Source organism: Delphinapterus leucas, chromosome 6, assembly GCF_059928025.1.
Source record: "Delphinapterus leucas isolate spDelLeu-1000000601 "Yukka" chromosome 6, BTC_Dleu_Yukka2, whole genome shotgun sequence".
Lineage (NCBI taxonomy): Eukaryota > Metazoa > Chordata > Mammalia > Artiodactyla > Monodontidae > Delphinapterus > Delphinapterus leucas.
The window spans coordinates 123,724,106-123,746,794 of NC_143134.1; the positions used below are offsets into that span (position 1 = coordinate 123,724,106).

The 22,689-nt window shown below is 66.9% G+C and overlaps 2 protein-coding genes across 4 annotated transcripts in view; one reads left to right on the plus strand and one right to left on the minus strand.

Moving 5' to 3' along the window:
- GPSM1 (G protein signaling modulator 1) overlaps positions 1-18,531 on the plus strand; it is a 30,484-nt gene extending 11,953 nt beyond the window's left edge. The window contains exons 8-14 of one of the 3 annotated variants that reach the window (XM_022578215.3): positions 645-753; positions 1,900-2,023; positions 8,131-8,201; positions 9,048-9,227; positions 15,172-15,328; positions 15,697-15,905; positions 16,878-18,529. In XM_022578215.3, the coding sequence (XP_022433923.3) occupies positions 645-753; positions 1,900-2,023; positions 8,131-8,201; positions 9,048-9,227; positions 15,172-15,328; positions 15,697-15,905; positions 16,878-17,084 (1,057 nt within the window). In that variant the 3' untranslated portion in view covers positions 17,085-18,529. Of the gene's footprint in view, positions 1-644; positions 754-1,899; positions 2,024-8,130; positions 8,202-9,047; positions 9,228-15,171; positions 15,337-15,629; positions 15,906-16,877 lie in introns of all 3 variants that reach the window. The other 2 variants (XM_089914015.1, XM_089914014.1) reach the window with 2 other exon arrangements.
- Positions 18,532-20,897: 2,366 nt separating this feature from the next.
- Positions 20,898-22,608, minus strand: DNLZ (DNL-type zinc finger). The gene is made up of 3 exons (XM_022578258.3): positions 22,378-22,608; positions 21,933-22,072; positions 20,898-21,160 (listed from the first exon to the last, which is right to left on the minus strand). The coding sequence occupies exons 1-3, from the start codon at positions 22,576-22,578 to the stop codon at positions 20,992-20,994; spliced, it is 510 nt and encodes a 169-aa protein (XP_022433966.3). The 5' UTR covers positions 22,579-22,608; the 3' UTR covers positions 20,898-20,991.
- Between the last annotated feature and the right edge of the window lie 81 nt (positions 22,609-22,689).

The window sequence follows — 22,689 nt, forward strand, 5'->3', positions numbered from 1 at the left end:
GGGGCTGTGCCCCAGTGCCCGCCCCGTTGCCTCCTTGAACACCCCCGTGCCCCCCTCTCTCCACGTCCGTGTAAACGGCAGTCTCTACAGAGAGACAGACTGCCTGGCCGAAGACGCCTAAACACACAGCCGTGCACGCAGGTCTGGGGGCGGCAGTGGCAGCAAGAGGGTTCAGAGCCACAGGCCAGGGCCCCTCGTGGGTGGTGGGGAGGAGGGGTCTTCTAGAAAGCTGCTCTGCTGGGGGGCTTAAAGTGGCCTGCAGCTTTTCTCTGGGGTGATGATGTTTTGGAACGAGATAGAGGTGATGGTCGTAGATGGTAAATGAACGCAGAGCCACCGAATCGTGCGCTTTACAGGGGTTAAGTTCTTGTTACATTATTTATAGCTCCATTTAAAAATTTATGATCAAGGGAATGAGGTCACTGCTGCTCAGGGAGCCACAGGGGTGAGAGCCTCACCGACCACTAGGGGGCAATCAAGGCCACGCCAGGGACCCTGGACCACCCACGGAGCACCCCCCCACACCCATCCCCAGTTCGTGATGGGCCTGACCACCCGGAGGCTGGGGGCTTGGGACGGCTGGACTAGTGGGCAGGCTGGCAGGCCTGGGGTGCAGACGTGGACTCAGTTTCCCTCCCCGGCAGAGTGGGTGAGGGCCGGGCGTGCTGGAGCCTGGGGAACGCCTACGTATCCATGGGGAGCCCAGCACAGGCCCTGACCTTCGCCAAGAAGCACCTGGAGATCTCCCAGGAGGTGAGCCGGGCCTGCCCTCCCCTCAGCCCCCAACCCTGGCCTTCGCCAGCGTTGGAGCCCCGCATCCCTGGAGCTGCCCAGCCCCCTCCAGGTGGGCCGGTGCCTCCGTGTGCTCTAGGCCCTTCCCTGGCTGTCGCCACCTGCTGCGAAGGGGCCCAGCCACCCCGTGACTCCTGAGACCCGGTGGCTGCTTGTCTGCTGTAGCCAGGGGGTCGGGACGGGGGAGTGGGGACCTGCTTTCCACCCATAGAGGGTTAGTGTCACCTTTGGGCAGCCACCACCGGCTGCTTCTGTCTCCGACGGAAGTGTGCCAGGCTGGGCCGTGAAATGCCTCTGCCTGACACCCAGGGTGGAAATACCTACCAGGGGCAGCCCAGGGGCACAAAGGCACGGCCGCCCCCGGGGGATCTTCCCCTGGGACCCCTCAACCAGACACTTTCCTGGGGAAGTGGGCCTGTCCACCCAGGACCCTCCTGCTGGGGTCAGGGCAGCCCGCGACTGGGCACTCCAGGGTCGGCGCGGGTGAGCCCTGGCTCCCCGGCTCCCGGCCGGTCCCCTCCTCAGCCCCCACCCACCTCTGGGAAGCAGCCCCAGCGGCAGAGCCAGGTCACCTCCCACCCCAGCGCTCCCCAGACCTGCCACAGACAGCCCCAAGTCCACAGGCGGGCAAGGCCCTTAGGTGTCCCGGTGGAGGGGAGGAGAGCTCGCGTCAGGGGAGGTCCTGGCTTGGAAAAAGCCCCTCTGCCTGGGCCGCCAGCGGGACCGGCCCCTGCGTCCCTCTGAGCACAGGCAGGGGCCCTGGAACTCCACGTGGGGGTTCCCCCACCCGCCTTACCTGTGGCTTTGCTCCTGGGTAAGCACGTGGCCTCCCTGCAGGGAGGGTCCCCGCCGGGAGCCTGGCAGGCACGGGGCTGAGAAAGGTGCAGGCTGACTGCCCACGGGAGGGCCCCACGTGGCACGGTCGGGCTGGGGTGTGAGGGGGGCTGTCAGGGGCACGTGAGGCTACCCCCGCCCCCGGGACCCCCGCCAGACTCCACCTCTGGGGCGCAGTGGGCCTAGTGCCCTTGGAGACCCGGGGCCGTGACTGCCCTGTGGGAGTGCACAGGGGGCCTCGCAGCCCACTGACCTGGCCCTGCCCGGCTGCAGATCGGGGACCGCAGTGGGGAGCTCACGGCCCGCATGAACGTGGCGCAGCTGCAGCTGGCGCTGGGCCGGCTGTCCAGCCCGGCAGCCGCGGAGAAGCCAGACCTGGCCGGCTACGAGGCCCAAGGTGAGCTCCTGGGCTGGGCGTGGGGTGCCGCTCTCCCGTGGGCTCAGACCTCAGCCTGAGATGCAGGGGCCTGAGAGGGCGGGGGGGTGGCAGGAGGGCTGCCAGGGTAGAGGGGGTGCTGGCTCACGCTGGGGCCCAATGGGCTCCGCCCTCGAACAGGAGAATATTTAACAGAGCTGCTAGCCAAGGGAAGGGGTCCCTCATAACGTGTTGAGCCCCTGTCCCTGGGGGGGTGACAGCATCTGAGCCCCGTCGCCAGCTCACTCCAGAGCTCACAGTGGCGTGGGCAAGTGACAGGGTGCTGGGGGCAAGTCGGGATCCTGAGATTGGAAGGTGCGGGACACAGCGCGGGCAAAGGGGCATTCAGGCCTGTCCTTGATGTCTCTGGGGCAGTGGGGCCCTGGGGTCGCCCTGAACCCCCCAGGTTTCTCAGGCACGAGGAGGAGGGGGCCCCTCCCTGCCCCTCCCTAGCCACCCGACTCCTCTGGGGTTGACGACCCCTCTCCAGGCTGGGGGCTGGGCCTGGGGGAGGGCTTCTTGTAGGGATGGAGTGGGAGGGGGCTGCTGGCAGGAGGGAGAAGCCAAGTCAGCCAGAGGCCGAGGGAGCCGTGAGCCGGGCACTCATCAACTGAGGCCCGCAGATCAGCCACGGCTGCTGTAACGACCTCATTCACGGGCTGCTGGTCGCCCTGTGCAGGTCAGTGATGCTACCCACACAAGGACAGAAAGTTCGCGGCCAAGCAAGTAGATCAATAAATGTGGGCGCTGGGGCAGGGGCCGCCCTGAGCTGGCCTCCCGCGCTGCCGGTGGGTATGGGGCAGGCTCTGGGCAGGGGGTTAGCTGCCTCTCCCTCCCAGCCCACACAGTCCGCAACTCGTGGTTCTCGAGTTCTCGGAGAGTCCAGCCCCAGGCCCCTCATGGCTGTGTTCCCGGGTCGCCCACCTTCCCCAGCCTCTAAAGCCCCCAGGCCCGCCCAGGACGAGACTGGGAAGCCATCCGACTGGTGTCAGGTCTCCGGGGTTCTGTGCTGTAACGCTCATGGATTTGTGATAATGGCCTGTCCTGGAAGATGGGTGCACCTGTCACCCTCGCTCAGAGGCTGAGACGGAAGGGAGGAAGTGGGCTGCCGGGACCCTCAGCCACCCTTGTTTTGGGGGTGCTGTAGCCAGTGGGGATGGGATGGAGTGTGGCCCCCTTCGCCCCCCACCCCGTCCCGGCACGTGCAGGCCAGTGTCTGCCCTTCCGGCCAGGGTTTTCCAAGGGTGGGCAGCTCCGCCCAGAGCCCCTGGCACGCCTGGCCCTGCCAGGCCACCCTCTGGGAACCCCAGCGGCAGGTGGGGGCAGGGCTGAGCCCGGCGTCTGGAAAGTCTCTCGCGGAGGCGCGGCCCAGCCCCGGGTTCTCCTGGTGTTTTCCTCCTCCTTTGAGCTGAGGAAAGGGGGGCACAGGGTGGGTGCCGGAACAAGGCGGCTTCTGTCCTCCCCACGCCGCCTCTTCTGCTCTGCCCCGGGCCCAGACCCTTCCCAGCCGGGGCCCCAGGAAGCCTCCTCCCACCAGTCTGCCGGCGCCGGGCCGCCAGCAGCCGCTGGGAAGAGGCCATCCTCCTGGGAGGACAGTGGCCGGGACGGCCTCCCGAGGCCCGTGGAGGCAGGTCTGGGGGCCCCGGCCCTGGGATGCAGCTGCTGGAGGTGGGCCAGCGCCATGAGTCTAGGCGGCCCTGGAGAAGAGCTCTGCTCGGAGGAGACCCCCGGTCGGGTGAGCCCGGACGGGCAGGGCCTGTGGTGCAGGCCACGGCAGGGCTTTCTGCAGGGACAGCATCATTCCTTCATCCGTTCGTTCACTCGTTCTTTCAGGGGCGTACTGAGCGCGGGTGGTGGGCCGGCCCAGTTTCCAGAAAGCCGGGTGCCTGTCTTCTGGAAACTGTCCCTGGGGTGCGGGGGTGGGGGCGAAGGGGGCCAAGTGAGCCCCCGGAGGGCCCTTGACCAGTCCTGGTGGAGGAGCATCTCCAGGGGAGGAGGGAGGCCCCGGGTCGGGACGGGAGGGAGTCGGTGGGCGTGGCCGTTGTGATGGGCGTGGCATTGCATCACAGGTGTGGCCTGTGGTGGGCCGTGGGCCTGGGGGTGGCTGGCACTTCGTGCAGCTGGAGGACCCAGAGCCTGGCTGGGTTCAGTCCATGTGTTACCCTCACGGCCCTCGCTGCCCCCACCCCAGCTAAGAGGTCCCAGGGTGAGTCTGGGTGGGTGGGGCACGTCCCTGCCACTGCTGCCTGGGTCAGGGTCAGTCCTCCCAGGGTACTTGCTGTGCCCACCCTACCCACCCCAGGAGGGCACCGGGCGGGGGCCCATGCTGGATGGAGGTCCCGCTGCGCCCCCTCGACATGGCAGCACGGTCAGCGCATAAGATGGGGGAGTCGGCGCTGAGCCCCACGGGGCTGCCTGCTCGTCCCCTCTGGTGGACGCCTCTGCCTGCCTACAGGGTGTGGACTGCCCTGCCCCCCCAACTTGTGTTGCTCCTCAGTCCCTTCCCCCCCGTGCCCTGCTCAGGGCGTCCTGGGTCCAGGCAGCAGGGGTCCCGGGGCACCGCGTCCAGCCGCCTTGGGAGGTTGGGGTGTCCGTGGTGTGAAGTCGGAGTGGCTGCTTAGGCCGCGTGCTCTGGCCCTGGCTCCGCACGTCCTGGTCGGCAGAGCAAGTGGCGACCTAGCTGTGCCTCCGTTTCCCCATCTGGGAAGCAGGCCCGCTGGTCATCTTGGGAAGAGCACCTGGCGGGGACAGGGGCACAGCTCATGTCCCCAGGAGGGCTGAAGATGCAGACATAGCACGGTCCATCTGTGCATTCAGCAAGTGGCCTGCAGCCCACACACGTGCCAGGCACCTGTGATGGACAGGTCAGGGCCACGGGGCCACAGGGTCCCTCATCTGTCCTTAGGTCTGACTCTTCTCCAGCCACTCTCAGCTGGACCCTTTTGGGCTCTCCAGTTGAGCCTGACTTGCTGTAACACCTGCCCTGTGCAGGCACGCCTACAGCCCCGACTCCCTCTGTCCTGACCTGGCTCTACCCCTCTGGGCTCACTGGCCTTGGCCAGGTGGTCACCCTCTCTTGAGCCCCTGTGTCCAAAGTCCTGGGAGGGTGGCTAGGACCTCTTATGCTGGCGACGGCCCGGAGGGGACAGTGATTGAAACTGCCCATGGGGCCTTACACGGTAGGCACTCGGTAAACGCTAGCTACACATTCCACCATCCTTAAAGCACCTACCGCATGCTAAGCCCTGTCCGAGCTCTAGGGCCACAGCACTGATAAATGATACATGCGCGGAAAGAGAATCACATGTTACAGGTGCTTTGGGGGCTGGTCAGGAAAGTTGGGTGGGGCGGGATGTAGCCATAAATACAGCAGCGGGTGGCAGCTCGAGCCCCGTAACAAAACTCCACAGACTGGGTGGCTTAAACCATGGACATTTATTTCTCACAGTTCTGGGGGCTGGATGTTCAAGAGCAGGGTGCCAGCATGGCGGGGTTCTGTGAGGGCCTCTTGATTTACAGATGGGGTGGGTGGGGTGTGGGGGGAAGAGAGCGAAGGAGCTCTCTGGTCTCATGTGGGCACTGATCCCATTGTGAGGGCCCCACCCTCATGACCTCAGCCAACCTTAATCATGTCCCCAGGCCCCACCTGCTGTACCATCACATTGGGGTTTGGGGCTTCGACATATGAAATCTGGGAGGATGCAGAATACTCAATCTATAAGCGACATTTGAGTGAAGACTTGAAGGAGTGGAGGGAGGGAGCCCTGAGCCTGAGAAGGAACCGCAGTCCTAGCGGAGGGAACAGCCGTGCAAGGGCTCTGAGGCAGGAGGGATCCCGCCGGGGAGGAGCCGTGGGCCCTTGTGTAAGCCCCACCCTCACAGCAGAGGGGCCCTTGCAGGTCCAGCAGCAGAGGAAGATCTAACCCAGATCCTTGGGGCATCTCTCTGGCCCCTGCGGGGCAAAGGAGGCAGTGGGGCTCGGGGGCTCGGATTCTGGGTCGGCTCTGAAGGTGGAGCCGCCAGGAGTAGGGAGTGGACATGAGGTAGGAGGCCGGGGGCACCAGGCCGGGCAGCTGGAAACCAGTGGGTTGGGACAGAGTGTGTCGAGACACCTGGTGGGGACAGAGGATGACGAGGGTGCCGCACAGGCCAGGCGTGGTGCGCAGTCCTGGGGAAGTTTCCAGGCCTGACTCTCGGGCGGGCGGGGCAGGAAGCCAGCCAGTGGTGCCTGAATGCTCCCAGTCAGGGCGGGCTCAGCTCAGGGGCTGCTGGAGGCGCTGGGTTCGGAACACACTCTCCAGACAGAGGATGCATTTAGCCAGGCCCGGAGGGCCTTCCGCCCGCTGTCCACATGGGCCGGGAGGGACCCGCCCCCGCCCCCGCCCCCGCCCCCGCCCTACAGCCGGGCGCGGGCTGCATCTCAGAGGGACCTTTCATGGTGGAGGGCCAGGCGGGGCGGGGCCCAGTGGACAGGGTCGGGCAGCGAGCGGGGCCTCTCGCTGGGGCGGCAGGAGACGGAGCAGGGCTGTTGCAGGCCGGGGGTGGGGTGGGTTAAGGGCCGCCAGGCATGGGGTCCCCAGTCCTTTGGTTCGCGGCCAGTTCCTTCGTTTCCTCCTCAGAGCTGCCTTCCTCGTGCCGCTGGGGGTGGGCGGGGGGACCCGACCCGAACTCCTCTGCTCCTCTCCTTCACCTGTGGGTGGGCCGTGTGCCCCGAGGCTGCGCCCCTCTGGCTCGGGGCCTGGCAGAAGCCTGCCAGCCAGGGGCTGTTTTCTTCGGGGTGGAGGGGGCAGCGGCAGGCCCGCACGACCACCACGGCCAAGCAGTGGGGACAGGGGGCCGTCAGCTGGCCTAGTCCTGGGGGAACGCTTCCAGGAGCTGCCTGGCTGGCACCTGGTCGGGCCGCTGTGGCCACTCCTTCCCCAGCTCCCAGGACAGCGATCGCCGACGCCCCTCCGAGGATCACTGCGTCCCCACCTCGGACTGGCACGTTTCTCGGCCTTAGGAGGGCAGGGGGACGGCATGTGGCTTGCTCAGGGCCTGGGGCCAGGACAGTGAGGAGAGCATGGCCGCCCTCGCCAGCCGCTGCAGGCCACCTGCCCAGTTAGTTCTTTTGAAGCTCTGCATGTTTGGTTTGGGCCGATCTGAACGCCCGAGCGCCAGAGCCGGCTCCCTTCTGGGGACCGTGTCCCAGGCAGCGGGTGTGGGCCCAGAACCCAGGCCAGGCTTGGGGTCGGGGGCGGGTGGAGGACTCCCCGCCCACCCCTCGAGGCCGCTTGCTGTGGCGTGTGCGCCTGGCCGCAGCAAGGGGCTAGACAGGGCGGGCTCTGGGTCCGGCTCCCCACGCTGCACCGCAGGCATGCACAGAGCAGCTTAGCTTCACGAGCGGAGCCGTGGGCGGCGGGCACTGGCCGTGGGGATGGAGAGCGAACCATTGCATCCACGGCTGCAGCTTGCTGGGCGCCCGAGACGCGCCAGGGGCCGTGAGATGCTTTCCAGTCCCCCTGCGCTGTGGGCAGTGTGTCCGACAGCACCATCTGACGGGGGCGTCGGGGGGGGCGTGGAGGGGGCTGAGCTCCGCAGGGTGAGTGACTGGTCCAAGGCCAGTGGTGCCGAGACGCGACCCCCAGGGTGTCCACTGGTGCCGGAGGCCTCGGTCACTTTGCCCACTGTGCTTCCTGGCCTCGCCAGGCCCAGCCCTCAGAGGAGAGTTCACTCAGCCCGCCCCCCCCTCCCCCGGAGGACCTGGGCTGCCCTGGTGTGGGCGGGGTGAGGGTGTGCGGGCACAGGGTGTGGGGAGCAGCTGAGCCAAGGCTGAGGCCCGGGGCTGTGTAGACGCAGGAAGTGTATCTGAGGAGAGGGAACGGTGGAGGCAAAGGCGAGCGGGGAAGAGCCGGACCCAGAGCTCGGGAGCTGAGCTAACGGGAGCCCCTATTTGGTCGGCCCCACCTGGACGCCCGCGTGCTTGTCCTGTCGGGGGTGCGGCGCTCGTGCAGACACCACATTGGCCCCCACGTGGGCTGGGAGGTGGGAAGCTCGCGATCCTCGAGGCCCGGGGCCGGCGCCGGCTGACTGGGCCTGCTGCCTTGCAGGGGCCAGGCCCAAGAGGACACAGAGGCTGAGCGCGGAAACCTGGGACCTGCTGAGGCTCCCCCTGGAGCGGGTGAGTGGGGCTCAGGGCGGGCGGCCGGGGGCACGTGGGGCAGGTGGCAGCCAAGCGACAGCCGCCTACAGTTAGAAGCAGAGCGTGGGCAGCGGGATAACGAGGCTGGCGCGGTGTTTGCTGAGCTGCCAGCACCTGCCAGGGTTCCTGTCTGCGTCATGTCCCTGCCAGGGGCGACAGATGTGCCCCGTGCGGCCCAGGACCCTGGATGGGCCATGTGCCCAGAGAGGGCCCCAGGAGACCCCGCAGCACCAGGGGCTGCTCCCTTGCCTCTCACCGTGGTCCCGCCACCCAGGCCCCCGGCTCCTTACATGTTGTAGACTCCCAGCATCCTGGCTGATCCCCATTCCCGTCTGCTCCCTCCTCACTCGGACTCTTCTCCAGGGGGAAGCAGAGCTGTTATGGGTGGAGCAGCGGGGGCTTGACAAACCGCAAACAGATTAGGGGGCCCTGGGGCCACTCTGTACCTGCCAGGGTGGGTGCTGTGTGGCCCAGGAGCAGTGGCCTGACATCTCGGAGCCTCCAGTCCCTCCAGTGTACACTGGGTTCAGTTGTGGACAGCCACGGGGACCCACTGTGGGGACAAGACTCAGGGCCGCCCATAGTCACCCATCGCTTAGTGTGGGCAGGTGGACGTTTGGGGTGGTCAGAGCCCCTCCGGTCCCCGCCCCGCCTCTCCCTGCCCCCAGGCTGCCGGCAGCTCCCTCTTCCTCGGGCCCCGGAGCACCTCCGTGTGGGTCAGTGAAACGGGGCTGACTGCATCTGCTCAGCCCCTCTTGGGGTCCTGGGCTGGGGGGCGTTGGCGGCCCGGCCCCCTCCCACGCCCGGTCTTCCCCCCCTCCCCAGGAGCAGAATGGAGACAGCCACCACGCGGGGGACTGGCGGGGGCCGGGCAGGGACTTGCTCCCCGGTCCCGTGAGGAGCAGGAAGTACCAGGAAGGGCCGGACGCTGCTGAGAGGAGGCCGCGGGAGGGTGGCCACTCCCCACTGGACAGCGCGGACGTCCGGGTGCAGGTGCCTCGCACGGTAGGCGACTTCTCCCCAGGGGCCCACAGGGAGCCGCGAGGGGCTCCACTGCCCATCCTGCACAGCATCCTACACGGCCCACCTGGAAGCTGGGCCAGGCCTCTCCAGGGAGCTGAGGTCATGGCCCTGGGCTGTCCCCTGGGACCTGGTGGGCACAGGGCCTGCTGAAAGCCCGGGGCACCCCGGGCAGGGACAGGGTTTACTCGTCAGCCGGACGGGAGGCCTCGTGCTGGTGGTGGTGGGGCAACAGGCAGCCCAGGAAGGGTCTGCAGGACAGCTTGGGGGTGCAGCTCAGGTCCTCAGGCCCAGCCAGCAGCCTCGTCCTGGGGACACAGTGTACAGACGTAGACAGACAGACGGGGTCTGGTGGACAGATGAGTGGGGATGGACGGCTGAGGGGTGGGTGGACTAGTGATCGAGTAGACGGACAGGTGGGGGATGGAGGGACGCACCTGGTCTCTTGCTGCCTGGCAGGTGTCGCACGGTGCCCAGGAGCCTGGCTGGCTCCTCCAGGCTCTCAGGAGCAGGTCAGGTACGGGGGGGCACAGAGGGGCATGTGCCCGGCCACGCCCAGGTTCAGAGGTCAGCCTGGAGCCAGCCCCCCACGCACAGAGCACCTGCGCCCAAGCCTCCGAGAATTAGTCGGAAAAGAGTTCCCTCCAAGGGTCTCGTCAGCACCTTCCCCGCCTTCGAGGGGCGCGGGTGCCGTGCGGGGTATTCTTAGCCCCAAACGGCTGCTTTGCACCCGTCTTCCCGTGAGCCTGGGGCAGCCTCCGCTGACCCCATTTGACCCCAGCCCCACTGGATGGGCCAGAGGATGGCCAGAGTCTGTGTCCGGGGAGTGGGGTGAGGGGGGGAGGGCACAGGGGCCTGGGGAGGGGGACGGGATCCCTGCTCGGGGCAGGAGGCCCCGTCAGGCCCCTCCCTGACCCTGAGCCCAGGCAGTGCAAGGGCCCAGGCAGTGCAAGGGTGTTGCCACCAGCACAGCGGGGGCTGCGGGATCTGAGGAGGGTGGCTGGGTGTGGTCTGAGGGGCCGGGCATGGGGAGCAGGGCTGGGCCGGCCCCGAAGGTCAGGGGGTGTCTTGGAGTCGGCCCAGCCAGAGAGGGTCTGGGCAGGGAAGGACCCCTGCCAGGGCACTGGGGAGCCACAGTGGGCTCTGGAGTAGGAAAGGCCTGCCCAAGGCCGAGCAGAGGCCTGGCCTGTGCTCATGGCCCCCACCGCCCGGCTTCACCCAAGACCATACTTACTAGGTGACGGCGGCGTCCATACCCACACCCCGTTGTTCATGCTGTGAAACGGGGGCTGAGCGAGGGGGGCAGCGCCTGCACCCCAGCTGCCTAGCCCCGCCCCCCGCCCCGCCCCACAGCAGGGAGTGCAGAGAGACTTGTCTTTCTGATTCTCTCGCATCCCTAAGCCACACCAGCCTCCCCGCACGAGGGCTGGCTTGGAAGGCTTCCCAAAGAGGTGACCGAGGCAAAGCCGTACACCCCACCTCCCATCTGGGGGCCTCAGAGCCTTGGGCCCCAGAGGCGGGGCCCGGGGAGGTGAGCCAGGCCCCCCCGCGACACACTGCGGCTGCCACGGGCGGAGACCAGCGCTGCGAGAGCCCCTGCCTGTCCCGTCTGGGAGCTCTGGCCCAGCCGCGTCCCTGTAGCTGCAGTTCCGGGACCTCTTCTGCCAAATAGACGGCAGTCAAGGCTCAGGCTTGCCACGTGTGCCTTGTTTACAGCAGCCCTAAGGGGGAAACCAAGGCTCAGGGTAGAAGGAAATGGCTTAAGGGCGTCCAGCTAGGAACGGTAGGGCTGGGCTTCCTAGGCCAGGGTCAGCTCCTGGCACCCACAGGTCGGCCCCCAAAGAGAACACGTCAAGGTGTCGGGCCATGGTGGTGTCTTTGGAGAAAGTTCCTACGACAGGGTTCTGAGCCTGGCCCCAGCTGGAGGCCTGGACCCCGCTGGTGGGCTGAGGCCCCGTGCCCACCCAGGCAGCCGACAGGAGGCGTCCTCAGAGGGCCAGTCCCAGGCTGCTGGTGGTGGCCGTCTGTCCCCAGGGCTGTAATGGAAGGGGCCGGCAGCTCTGAACCCACTACAGAAGGGGCAGGACAGAGCGGGCCCTAGGAGGGGCCTCTGGTGTCCTCGTCCTGTCCTCACCTCTCTTGCCGGGACTACCCAGGTGCCTCGGGTGGTCGGCCCCTGCTGGCTCCAGGGCCGGGCTGACGCTGACTCCACGACCTCCCGGAGCAGGAAAGGGACACCCAGGCGGCGGCAGGAGGCCAGGGAGGGCACTGCAGCTGAGGGGCTTTGGTCTGGGGCCAGGCAGAAGCCAAGGGGGCTACTGTGTGGTGCTGCGGCTCTGCAGGGGTAAGGGTGTCAGGCCACGCGACCATCGAGGCCCAGAACGGGAAAGGACACCGACCCGTCCGGCTCCTCTCCGGGCTGGGCAGGAGGCCGGGGCTGCTCTCAGAGAGAAAGTGCTCCCCAGACAGGTTTCACCCCCTCGCCCTGCTGCTGTGACTGCCCACAGGCTCTGTGCTCAGGGAAATCCATCTCCGAGTGTTTACGGTGTGTGTGCAGTGCGTGCGTGCGCGCCGCACGGGTGGGCGGGGACGGGGAGGGGCCCTCACCCTGGGTCCTATTTAAGCATCAAGCTAACAGAGCCAGTGGGTCTCTGCGGTGAGGCAGCACCAGGCACTGCAGGCAGGGCAGTGGCACAGGGGCCTTGGCGTCCTGCCTGGGCTCCACGTGGCCCAGCACCCAAATGCACTTGGCTGCTGGCGGACAGGGCTGCGGATCCGGGTGAGTGGGGGGTCCCTAACACGGCTGGAGGCTCATGGCCTGTCGGAGCTGGACTTAGGCTGCAGAGCGCTCCTCCTGGGGGGCCGGGGCGGGTGGATGGTCAGCCGGCGGGCAAGCAGTCAGCTTCCCGGCAGCCTCCCCCGGGCCAGTTCAGTGGGGGTGAGTCCCGTGTGTTGACCCGTACTCACCTGCCTTCAAACGTCCCCGTCCTGGGCAGCTCGGGAGCCAGGGCAGCTGCAGCCCTGGGGAACTGGCCAGGCCGGCTGGAGGGGACAGCCGGGCCTGGCGGATGGGAGAGTTTGCACGACCAGGGCTGGCTCCTTCTTCCCGGGGAGAAGATGGGCTGAAACCTCTGCGGTGGGGCTGGAGTGAGCCTCAAGGAGTTCTGATCTCCGGGCGGAGGGAGCCCGAGTCAGGCAGAGGAGGGGGGAGGGAGCATGGGGTGGCCTCCAGGTCCCCTGAACGTGTCCTCCTGGGATTCAGGCCGGTGTCCTGAGCGAGGGGCGTGGGCCTCCCCCTGTGCCTGTGGTCCCAGGCCAGCAGTGCCCTGCATGAGGGGGTGCCCACCCTTCACAGGTGGCCCCGGGCTCGGGGAGGGTGAGAGCTGCCAGGCCCCGGGCCAGTCCCAGGTCTCAGGCTGGGATGGCTGTGGCGCAATGCCTCGGGAGCCTGTCTGGACGACCGTGGCGGGGCCCTCAGCCCAGACCTGGCCACGGTGGTGATGGCACCGTGAGAGGCCTACAGCAAACCCCCCTCTCCTTCAGGTGCCTCTCTTGAGCCCGAGTTGCAGCCCAGGGGAGGCTGGAGGAGTGTTGGGGACACGTGCGTCCAGTGAAGTGGGACCCCCGGGTCACACCTTTCCTGGGAGGGGCCTGGCTCCATTCACCTGGCCCATGGTTCACCTGGGAGATCCCAGCTGGGGCCAGATGCTGGGCTGGGGGCGGGAGCAACAGCTCCCCCTGCAGTGGGGTGGTGCTGTGCTCACCCTACACCTGGCGGAGCCGGGGGCCCCCAGCCTGTGAGCAGAGCCCACGAGCGCCTGGGGGAGGCACCTCTCCGTAGACCCCACCTTGACGCTGGTCCCCAGCCACTCTGCCGGGCCTGCAGGTCCCCAGGAGGCCCGGACTAGGTGCAGCCCCCTGGCCAAGGCCCCTATGGGCTCCTGAGCACCGGCTCTCCCTTTCCTCCAGGTTTCCTGGGCACCACAGGAGAGCAAAGCCCTCAGGGGTGGATTTTGAACCCCCCGGCTCCAGCCTTGGCTCTGGGCCCGCCCTGGCCAGGCAGGGGGTGGGGAGGTGCGACCCAAGAGCCTGAGCCCGGTGGGGTCTCCTCTGAGCTGCCACCTGCCGGCATAGGTCGGTGGGACCACCCGCTCGGCTGCCCCTCCCTGCCCACGTCGGCCAGCGGGTCCTCCCGGCCTTCGGACGCCTCACCGCCCCACGGCCTGAGCCCAGCTCGAAGCAGCCCTCACTCTGCTCTGGGAGCCCAGGCTGGGCCAGCTTCCAGGGCCCCAGTCTCCTCTGTGAAACGGGCTGGTGTTGGGTTGTCGGGGGCTCTGGGGGTCACGCATTTCAGGCAGGGCTCTGAGCGACGAGGCGGCCGCCAGCCAGCCAGCCAGGAGATGCACGGGCCAGGGCTGGGCAGGGGGGGCCAGGGCTGGGCAGGGGGCGGCCAGCTTCTCAGGGGGGAGGGAGTGGGGTGCAGATTAGCACCCACAGTGTCCTCTGGAAGCCACTCCATCCAGTCGTCAGCCCGCAGGGCCCTGGACCAGGCTTGGTGAGGCTGGCGCTGGGGGTGGGCCTGCTCTGGTCCTGCCCTCTGGGCAGCCCCTGAGAGACCACGCCCTCCATGGAGGTGTGAACTGTGGCCACCCTGCCCGTTGGGACTCAGCCTGACCCAGGGACCTGGTCTCACCCTATCCCACCCACTGCCTCAGAACTGCGGCCCCTCCCCCCATTCTGACCCAGCAGTGGGACTTGCCCGGGTCAGCTGGCTTAGTCCAAGGTCAGCCCTCCCCGTTGCCCAGGCTGCCCACTTAATGTAACTTTTTCTTTTTTAATTTATTTTATTTTTCTGGCTGCGTTGGGTCTTCGTTGCTGCACACGGGCTTTCTCCGGTTGCGGCGAGCGGGGGCCACTCTTCACTGTGGTGTGCGGGCTTCTCATTGCGATGGCTACTCTTGTTGCGGAGCACGGGCTCTAGGCGCGCAGGCTTCAGTACTTGTGGCTCGTGGGCTCAGTAGTTGTGGCACACGGGCTCAGCAGCTGTGGCTTGCGGGCTCTAGAGCACAGGCTCAATAGTTGTGGTGCATGGGCTTAGTTGCTCCGTGGCATGTGGGATCTTCCCGGACCAGGGCTCAAACCCACATCCCCTGCACTGGCAGGCAGATTCTCAACCACTGCGCCACCAGGGAAGCCCCCAGGCTGCACACTTATGCTCACTGAGGGCATCTTTCAGAGCCCCTGTGGTCCAACCACCAACCCAGGGCCCCCAGCCTGGCGTCCTGGCTCTCCCCAGCCACCCAGAGCAGACCCTGACCCACCACACTCCCGCCTCAGCCAGCACGCGGAGGGAGGGGCTGGGGGATGAGAGCACTGTCTCTAGCCTGGCCCGCGCACATCTGCTGTCCTCTGGGGACCTTATAAAACTGTCCAAACCCCACAAGGGGTGGGACTGGGAACACAGAAGCCCTCACCTTCCCCAGTTCGGGCTCCTTGCCTTTGGTGGTATGACCTGACATTGCTGGCACCTCTGGGTCCAGCATCACCGCAGCCAGGGCCCTGGCACCGGCCGCTTGCAGTGTGCATAACGAGCTGCCAAGGGGCCTAGTCACTCACTCGTTTATTTGTTTAGCAGACACTGGTGAGCGCTGTGCTGGGTGCTGGGGCTCCAGAGGTGCACAGGCATGGGTAGCACTCACTGCAGGCAGCTGACACAAGTGCTCAGGAGGGGCCCCCGGGGGCACCAGGGAGCGGGGGGCAGTGCTGGTGCTGGGAGCGGGAGGGGCGGGTGGGGGAGGAGGGTCCTGACCTCGGCCCAAGCCGAGCAGCCACTCAGCTGTGTCCGGGGGTCTGTGAGGGGCTGGTGACCACAGCAGGGCCACCTGTGGCTGGCCTAGAGCCAGCACTGACTGCCCGTCCCGCCCCCCAGAGCATCCCCCGGGCCCCATCCTCCGACGAGGAGGGCTTCTTTGACCTGCTGAGCAAGTTCCAGAGCAGCCGCATGGATGACCAGCGCTGTCCCCTGGAGGAGGGTCAGCCCGCAGCCGCTGAAGCCACGGCCGCCCCCACCCTGGAGGAGAGGATTGGTGAGCCCGCGGGGGCCGGGGCCGGTCCCCTCCCTCCGCTGCAGTGTTCCGAGGGCGGGGCAGACCAGCTGCGAAGTGCCCCCTGTCACCGTGAGCCCCGTGTCCCCACCTTGCCCGAAGCTGCATCCCAGAAAACGTGTAATCAACCCACCCTCCGGAACACACCGTGTCAGGGCGCAGCTGTCTCGGAGCGGGTGTGGGAAGCCAGGCTCTCTGCTCTGTCACCCCCTGGAGGCCCTCAAGGCGGGCGTCGGGCCCACGGCAGGAGCGGCTGAGAGCAGCTGGGGTTTGGGGTTGGCAGAGAGGCTGCTGGGGGCACAGTGGGCTAGGTCCCTGCCTACCCGGGCCTGACCCCCTGTGCCCCGCAGGCCAGCCCTCGCTGACAGCCTCCCCCCAGACCGAGGAGTTCTTCGACCTCATCGCCAGCTCCCAGAGCCGCCGCCTGGACGACCAGCGGGCCAGCGTGGGCAGCCTGCCCGGGCTGCGCATCACCCATAACAACCTGGGCCACCTGCGTGGTGACGGGGACCCCCAGGAGCCGGGGGACGAGTTCTTCAACATGCTTATCAAGTGCCAGGTGGGCTCCGCCACCCTCCTCCCGCCTGCCCCCCAGGCCCCTCGGCCCCGGTTAGCTCAGGGCCCCTCCCCGGGAGGCTCCACACAGGGCCTGGGCCCTCCGTCTCAGGGTGCGTCATGTGGGACTGGACCCCAGGCTGGCTCAGCCAGTGTCTCTGAGTGCCCGTGGGTGCTCAGACCCATGGGGCTCCTCCTGGGCCCCCTGAGTAGGTCACCCCAGGACATCCTCAGGCTGGCCCCTCCCTACAGTGCAGGAGCCTGGAGCCGGGCGCGTCACCGGGTATTCCTCCAGCCTTCCACATTCAGATGGAGAAAACCGAGAGCCAGGCGGCACCCCCAGAGTGCAGAGGGCAGGAGGGGTCTGGCCGACACCATGGGGTGCAGCCACCCACCATTCTGGGTGGGGCAGAACTGCAGGTGGAGTTTCAGGGTCAGGAAACCCTCAGTGAAATGGCTGGGGAGGGGGCAGCCTCATAGCCCCTCCGTGCAGGAACCTGGAAGGTTTCCAGATGTGACATTCCTTCCCACGGAGGAGAGGAAAGTGCAACTCTGGGAGAGTCCAAGGAGCCTCAAAAGCAGCCCCTACCGAGAACCCCCGCCCACACGCACGCACGCCCCACAGGCTGTGCCGGCTCCCGGCCCCCTGACCCGAGGGGGCCCTGGGAGGCTCGGCACCACCAGCTCCGGGAGCTGCAGCCCCGTCCTGTCCCTGGGGCTCGTGAACAGACCACGGTCTGGCGGCCTTGGGAGCAGGCCTGGGAGGCTACCACAGCAGCTCGCCCGCCGGGTAGGCCGTTCTCGGGGTCAGGGCTCCCAGCTGTGCCCTGGAGCTGATTCCCAGGGAGGCCCTCCTGAGTTGGCACTGCTGCCGAGTTGTCCCTGGGGCCTCTGAGCGCCGGGCCCAGGCGCTGGGCTGGGCCCTCCAAGGCCTGGGGAAGCGAGGCCGCCGACCCACGTGTCCATGTCTGCCCAGTCCTCCAGGATCGACGACCAGCGCTGCCCGCCACCGGACGTGCTGCCCCGTGGCCCCACCATGCCCGACGAGGACTTCTTCAGCCTCATCCAGAGGGTCCAGGCCAAGCGGATGGACGAGCAGCGGGTGGACCTTGCTGGGAGCCCGGAGCAGGAGGTGGGCGGACCCCCCGAGCCCCGGCAGCAGTGCCAGCCCGGCGCCAGCTAAGGCCTCGCACCCACAGCCGGGCCCGCCCCACCCCCGCTCCTGGACCGGGGCGGCGGCCCGGGGGAGCTCACAAATGTCCAGGATGCCCACAGCACCCCCCGTGAAGCCAAATCCTCCTGAGGCCACAGCTGAGGGCAGGCTCTGAGCCACCCAGCCCATCTCACTGAGCCGGACACTGGGCACGCGGCCCCCTTGGCGTCCCCTCCCCAGGGCAACTGGCTCGGGCCAGGGCCCACTCCTGTCCTGCGCCGGCCCCTTGCGGTAGGTACGAAGCGCAGGCCTGCCCCACCCAGCCCTGCCCTCGCCCCGCCCCTGCCCCAGGCCGGGCCTTCAGCATGTCGGCCCCAAAGCCCGGTGCTGTCCAGACCTCCACGCTCCCGCCCTGCCCCCCGCCTGGCCAAATGTGAAAACCCCGCTGACCCCCAAGCCCCAAAGGTGTCTCTGAAGCCTCTTCTCTGGGGCCACCAGCGGCACGGGCGTTTCTGTCCTCCTGAAGCCGGCCTCACCCCTGGGGAGGGTCCCCTCCCAGCCCCTCTCCCCTCCCTCCTACCCGGCCTGGAGGAGGAGGCCAGTCCCAGGAAGCCTGTAGCCTGCCAGGCAGTGGAGGCAGTGGCTCCTACGTGGGGTCCCCAGCCCCACCAGGCACGTGCTCCTGAGCCGGCAGGGCGGGGAGGGAAGGGGGTGAGCTCCACATTCCTCAGCTCCAAGCCCAGGAGCCCAGGAACTGAGCCGGCCCGGTTCTGGGAATACCAGCTGGTAGGGGTCTGCACCCTGACCATGCCAGAGTGGGCGGCAGGTGCGAGGGCTCCAGCTCTGTGGCCGTGGTGAGCACCCAGCCCTCAACCCCACCGTGGGGCGAGATGACATCACGCCTTCTCCCGTAGGGTGAGTCGGCCCTCGGGATTGGGCAGGAGACAGGCCTCTGGGGAGACCGTGGCCGGCGCCCTTGCCCAGAACCCCCCCATCTCAGCCCGCCTCCTGTAGGGCCCACCTCCAGCTCTCCTGGAGCGTCCCTGGGTCGAGCCGCAGCCCCACGGCCCCCAGGCGGCCCTCCTCTTGCGTGGCGCCTCACCCAGCCCCAGGTCCCGCCCTCTGAGCTTGGGGAGGCCGCCGGGCCCCCGCCCCTCGGTACAGTACAGCCCGGGGCGCTCTGGGCGGAGGGGCCCCTGAGGGCGAGGGTAGGGCGGCAGGTGTGGGGTCAGAGGTCAGAGCACAGGCTCCTGCTTGGCCGCCCCACACACCCGAATGTACGTGCGTATTTATTGCTCACACGTGTGTTTGCCATGTTGTCAAGGGGTCCTTTCCAACCCAAGAGGTACATTTGTTCTTCTGTTTTTCCTGAAAAAAATAAAGTCTGCCAAGCAAAAGCTGTCATGTCAGGATGAGGGCTGGCACAGGTGCTGGTGCTTTCAGAGGCCCAGTGACTCCTTCACCTGGGTGAGCAAGCCTGCACCGTGCCAAGGGCCTGGGGCCGGGGAGCAGCGCCCTCCTGCCCCCCAGGCTGGCCCTGCTCCCGCCCACCCCCGCACACGGGCTCGGTCCCTGCTGCGTTTATGGGGGGGCGGGGCTAGGGCTCAGAGGGGTGAAGCGGCAATCCCAGGGACACGCAGCCGGTGAGGGTGCTGGTGTAGGAGCCCAAGTGTCCTCCAAAGCCCACACCTCAGCCCTGAGCCCCACGTTCCCCTCCCAGAGGAGCTCTGGTGCCGAGACGAGGCTGCCGGAAGGCGTGGAGTGCGGTGTGGGGCAGCGCCCAGCGGGGCACAGGGAACCCCAGGCCTCCCTACCGAGCCTGCCATCCTGCAGCCTCTCTTGGGTGAGGTAAAGAAAAGGGAGGGTGGTTGAGAACAAGGCCCATACGGGGAAGGGTAGAGCCCCCAACCCCCGACCCCGGAGAGTTCTCAGTGCTCCGGGAAATATTGCGGGGCACCGTGCCTCTCAGCGGCTCACAGCCAGGCCAGGACGCTAAAGGCTCTGAGAAGTCCTGCAGGAAGAAGTTTGTTTCATGTCCTCGAACCCAGCGTTGCCCATCAAGCTGTCCTCAGAAGACTACACTTGGGGACGTGCTGTCACAGGACCACAGGAGGTTGGCCCAGATACCCTAATCTGGCCGTCTGGAGAGGGTCCTGGCCAGGAACGAGGGAGGGAAGACAGTTGGGGGGGGTGGAAAGAGGCAGGGGTACCTTGAGAAGGGACTGGAGATGGACGGCGGCTGGGCGGGGGCCACTCGGGGAGGCACCAGGGTTGGTCAGGAGGCAGGGGAGGAAAAGTGGGCCGGAGCCTTTCCTGTGGTTTCTGTGGGAAGAAACAGTGAGGCAGGGCCAGCAGGCCTGCTCGGCCGGTGAGAAGGTCTTCAGTGGCTCTGGGTAGAGGGGCTGCCCGAGTCGTCCGGAACCTGCCCTGGGTGCACTCGCCCAGCCGTGTCCAGGAACTGACCAGCTCTCCAGGGTCAGAGGGCCCAGATGTCAAAACGTCAGAAAGCAGACAATAAAAAGATGTGGCGAGCAGCCATGTCCAGACCGCCCACGGAAGGAGGGCTTGGCCTGCGTGGCCCTCCTGGGTCCCCGCTCTGCGTTCTCAGAGTCCGGCCAGCTCCCCGGGCCTCCCCACACCCGGTTCCAACCCTGTGGCGGCAGCGAGGCCCCACTGCTCTGGCGTTTCAAGGCCAGCGGGTCCCTCGGGGCCTCCGTGGAGGAGCACGCCCGGGGCTGGCTCGTCCGCCATGACTGACTCCGCAAATGTCACAGGAGGCTCTGGGCAGGATAATAGGGGGTTGTTCACCACGGGAAGAACGGGGGGTATTCGAGTCGGAGCACGAGCTGCCGGCGCCTGGAGAACAGTGCCGAGGCCCGTGCTGACGGGGGCGGCCGTCAGGAGCTCGGATCCTGCGGGGATCCTGCGAGGTTGTGGCTGGTGATTAATGTTGAAGGTCACACAGCCCAGAACACTTCTGGAAATAAACATGCTTTCATAAACACAGGAACATCCTGAGAAGGCGGTCAAACGAGGTTGGGAGACAAACTGCACAGCCCCGGGGAGGGGGACACTCCATGGGGCAGGCGGCCCACCACCAGGCCCACAGCAGCCCAGCTCCCACTCCGCTGGCCACCATGGCCGCCTGGCCCGCCTGCAGCCACGGTGAGCAGCTCAGCCTGCTGACTTGGCTTGGCCAGTGGCCAAGGGTCAGGGCTGAGGTTGGCACCGGCTCACCAGTGCCATCCAGGGGGCGTCGAGGAGACGGCAGGCGCCACAGAAGGATCTACGGGGCCTCCTTGTGTCTGGCCAGAGGGACAGGACCCCCGGTGGGGCTTGGGGGTGCTGACCCCACTCCCAGGAAGAACAGTGGCTAACGGGCCATCGAGATCAGGGCCCTGGGACTTCCCTGACCGTCAGTGGTCAAGACTCCCCGCTTCCAGCGCAGGGGTCACGGGTTTGATCCCTGGTTGGGGAACTAAGATCCCACATGCCATGTGGCGTGGCAAAAAACAAAACAAAACATCGGGGCCCTGACACTTGGGGGCGGGGCGGGGCTGAGCCACCCCGTGCCCGTCCTGAGTCCCATCTTTCCACCTATACTCCTGACGAGGTGGCGCCGTGAGCATCTCCACCCGCAGACAGGAAGACGAAGGCTCAGAGGGGCAAAGTGACCTGCCCAAGGCCACACAGCCACAGCCAGGAGGGGCTCAGACTCCACATCCAGCCCCTTCCCACTCAGACATGGCCAGCAGCCACAGGAGGCCCTGGCCTGCAGCCTGGAGGGGCTTCTTGTGAGTCATTCTGACTCCAGAACCAGGGATGACACGAGAGCCCCAGGTCCCCGCATCTGCAAGTGATGTTGGTTTATTGATAGAAACAGGCAAGTCCAGAGTGGCTCATGGCCGGAGCATCCTTCTTGGAGGCACAAGGCAGGTCAGCTGGCCTCTTTGTTGCCAGGGTGGGTGGGATCCTGGTCCTCAGCCCCTTCCATAGCAGTGGTGGATTTGGGGGGCCCCGCAGCCTCTAAAACGAGCTCCAGGGCCCCCTCGCCAGCCACTCGGTGTACCTTCTCCCCTCTGGCCGCCAGGATTTCTTCAATATTCCTGAGAAAGACGGAGGTGCCTTGACACTCCAGGCCCCGAAGCTGTCCTGCATCTTGGTCCCTCGAGGGCACCCTAGGCCAGGCTCGAGTACATGAGTCCCTGTGCTGGTGTGGCATCAGGGCCATGCAGCCAGGAGGCTCCTGACCACTGCCCCCTCCACTGCTCTCCACAAGGTGGTGAGGCTGACCCTGCAGCCCCAGGGCCCTGACCATTCCACCTCACACCCCCACCCCAAGTCTGGTGTAGTCAACCAACCAGTGTCAGCAGAGAACAAGAAAGCTGCATGCTAGGATCCCTGCCCCACAGCAGGCACTCAGGAAGGAATGCCTAGTAGGGTGAAGGAACCAGAGTGAAAGGCAAGCTGTTGCCTTTAAGAGTCAACCTAGTCTGACACCCTCATTTTAGGGTAGGCCCGTGGCCCTGACATGTAACCAGGTCCTACCTGCCCCCAGAGGCTGTCAGTGAGGGCAGGGCAGAAGTCAGGCAGTGAACCAGGCTGAAGGAGCTGATCTAGGGTGGAAGATTTAGCAAGTCAAAACATGTTCCAATCTTGAGCATACTTTTACTAAAAAGTTACTTGTGTTTTATCTGAATTTCAAATTTAACTACATCTCTTGTATTGATAAGGAAGCTGGGCTGGAGATGTGGGCTCTGTAATCCTCATTAGAAGGACGGTGCCCCAGGGAGGTTGGGTGGGGCTCCAGACTCAGGATGGACCAGGCCAGCACTGGAATATAGACCTCTGTCCCCAACCCTTCCCAGGTAGCCTCACCTCTTCCCATACAGGTCCGAGAACCAGCCCAGGTTGTCGGCGATGATGTGGTGGTTCTGGCAGCCGGGGCAGGTCACAATGACCACACCCTGGTGATAGGCGAGCTTGGAGATGTGCTTGGAGGACCTGGTTCCACAGACCTGGTGGAGACTAGGAGGTGAAGCCCTGCTCCCGCCCCGCCCTTCCCAGAAGGACCCGCCCCCTCCCCCCTTGATACCCCCACCACTCCTGGAAGGCCCCGCCCCCGGATTAGCCACACCCCCGCATGCCCCCCGCCCTCTCCCAGAAGGATACGCCCCCCGAGTGATAGCCCCACCCCTCTCCTGGAAGGCCCCGCCCCCTGAGGACAACCTCACACTTCCTCGCCGTCCCGCAGCGCCGTCCTGCGCCAGGCGCAGGTGTGGGCCCGGGCCCGGCCCCGGCCCCGCCCCCGCCACGTGCCCACCTTGCAGGTGTAGACGAGCTGGTAGTGCGCCGGCCCGGGTCCCGGCTCGGAGCTCAAGCGCCGCCAGCCCCAACCCCAAGCCCGCCTTCTCCCCGCGGCCTCCAGGCGGGCCCCGCGCCCCCACAGCCACCTCAGGCCGGGCCCCCGGGGCCGCGCGCAGCTCAACAGTATCGGCAAGAGGCCCAGCGCCGCCCGCACCATGCCGCCCGCCGGCCGCCCCGCGCAGCCGAGACCGCCCCGCCCCGCCCCGCCCCGCCCCGCGGAGGCCACACCGCCGCCGTCTCGGAAGCGGGCGCGCGATGGAAGCGGCCC

What these genes read in the sequence shown, in the direction of transcription:
- DNLZ (XM_022578258.3), bottom strand. Translation starts at nt 22,578, where the DNA reads ATGGTGCGGGCGGCGCTGGGCCTCTTGCCGATACTGTTGAGCTGCGCG. An exon ending in AGCTCGTCTACACCTGCAAG is followed by an intron (nt 22,073 to 22,377) that starts GTGGGCACGTGG and finishes AGTCTCCACCAG; the next exon opens with GTCTGTGGAACCAGGTCCTC. An exon ending in TCGGACCTGTATGGGAAGAG is followed by an intron (nt 21,161 to 21,932) that starts GTGAGGCTACCT and finishes CGTCTTTCTCAG; the next exon opens with GAATATTGAAGAAATCCTGG.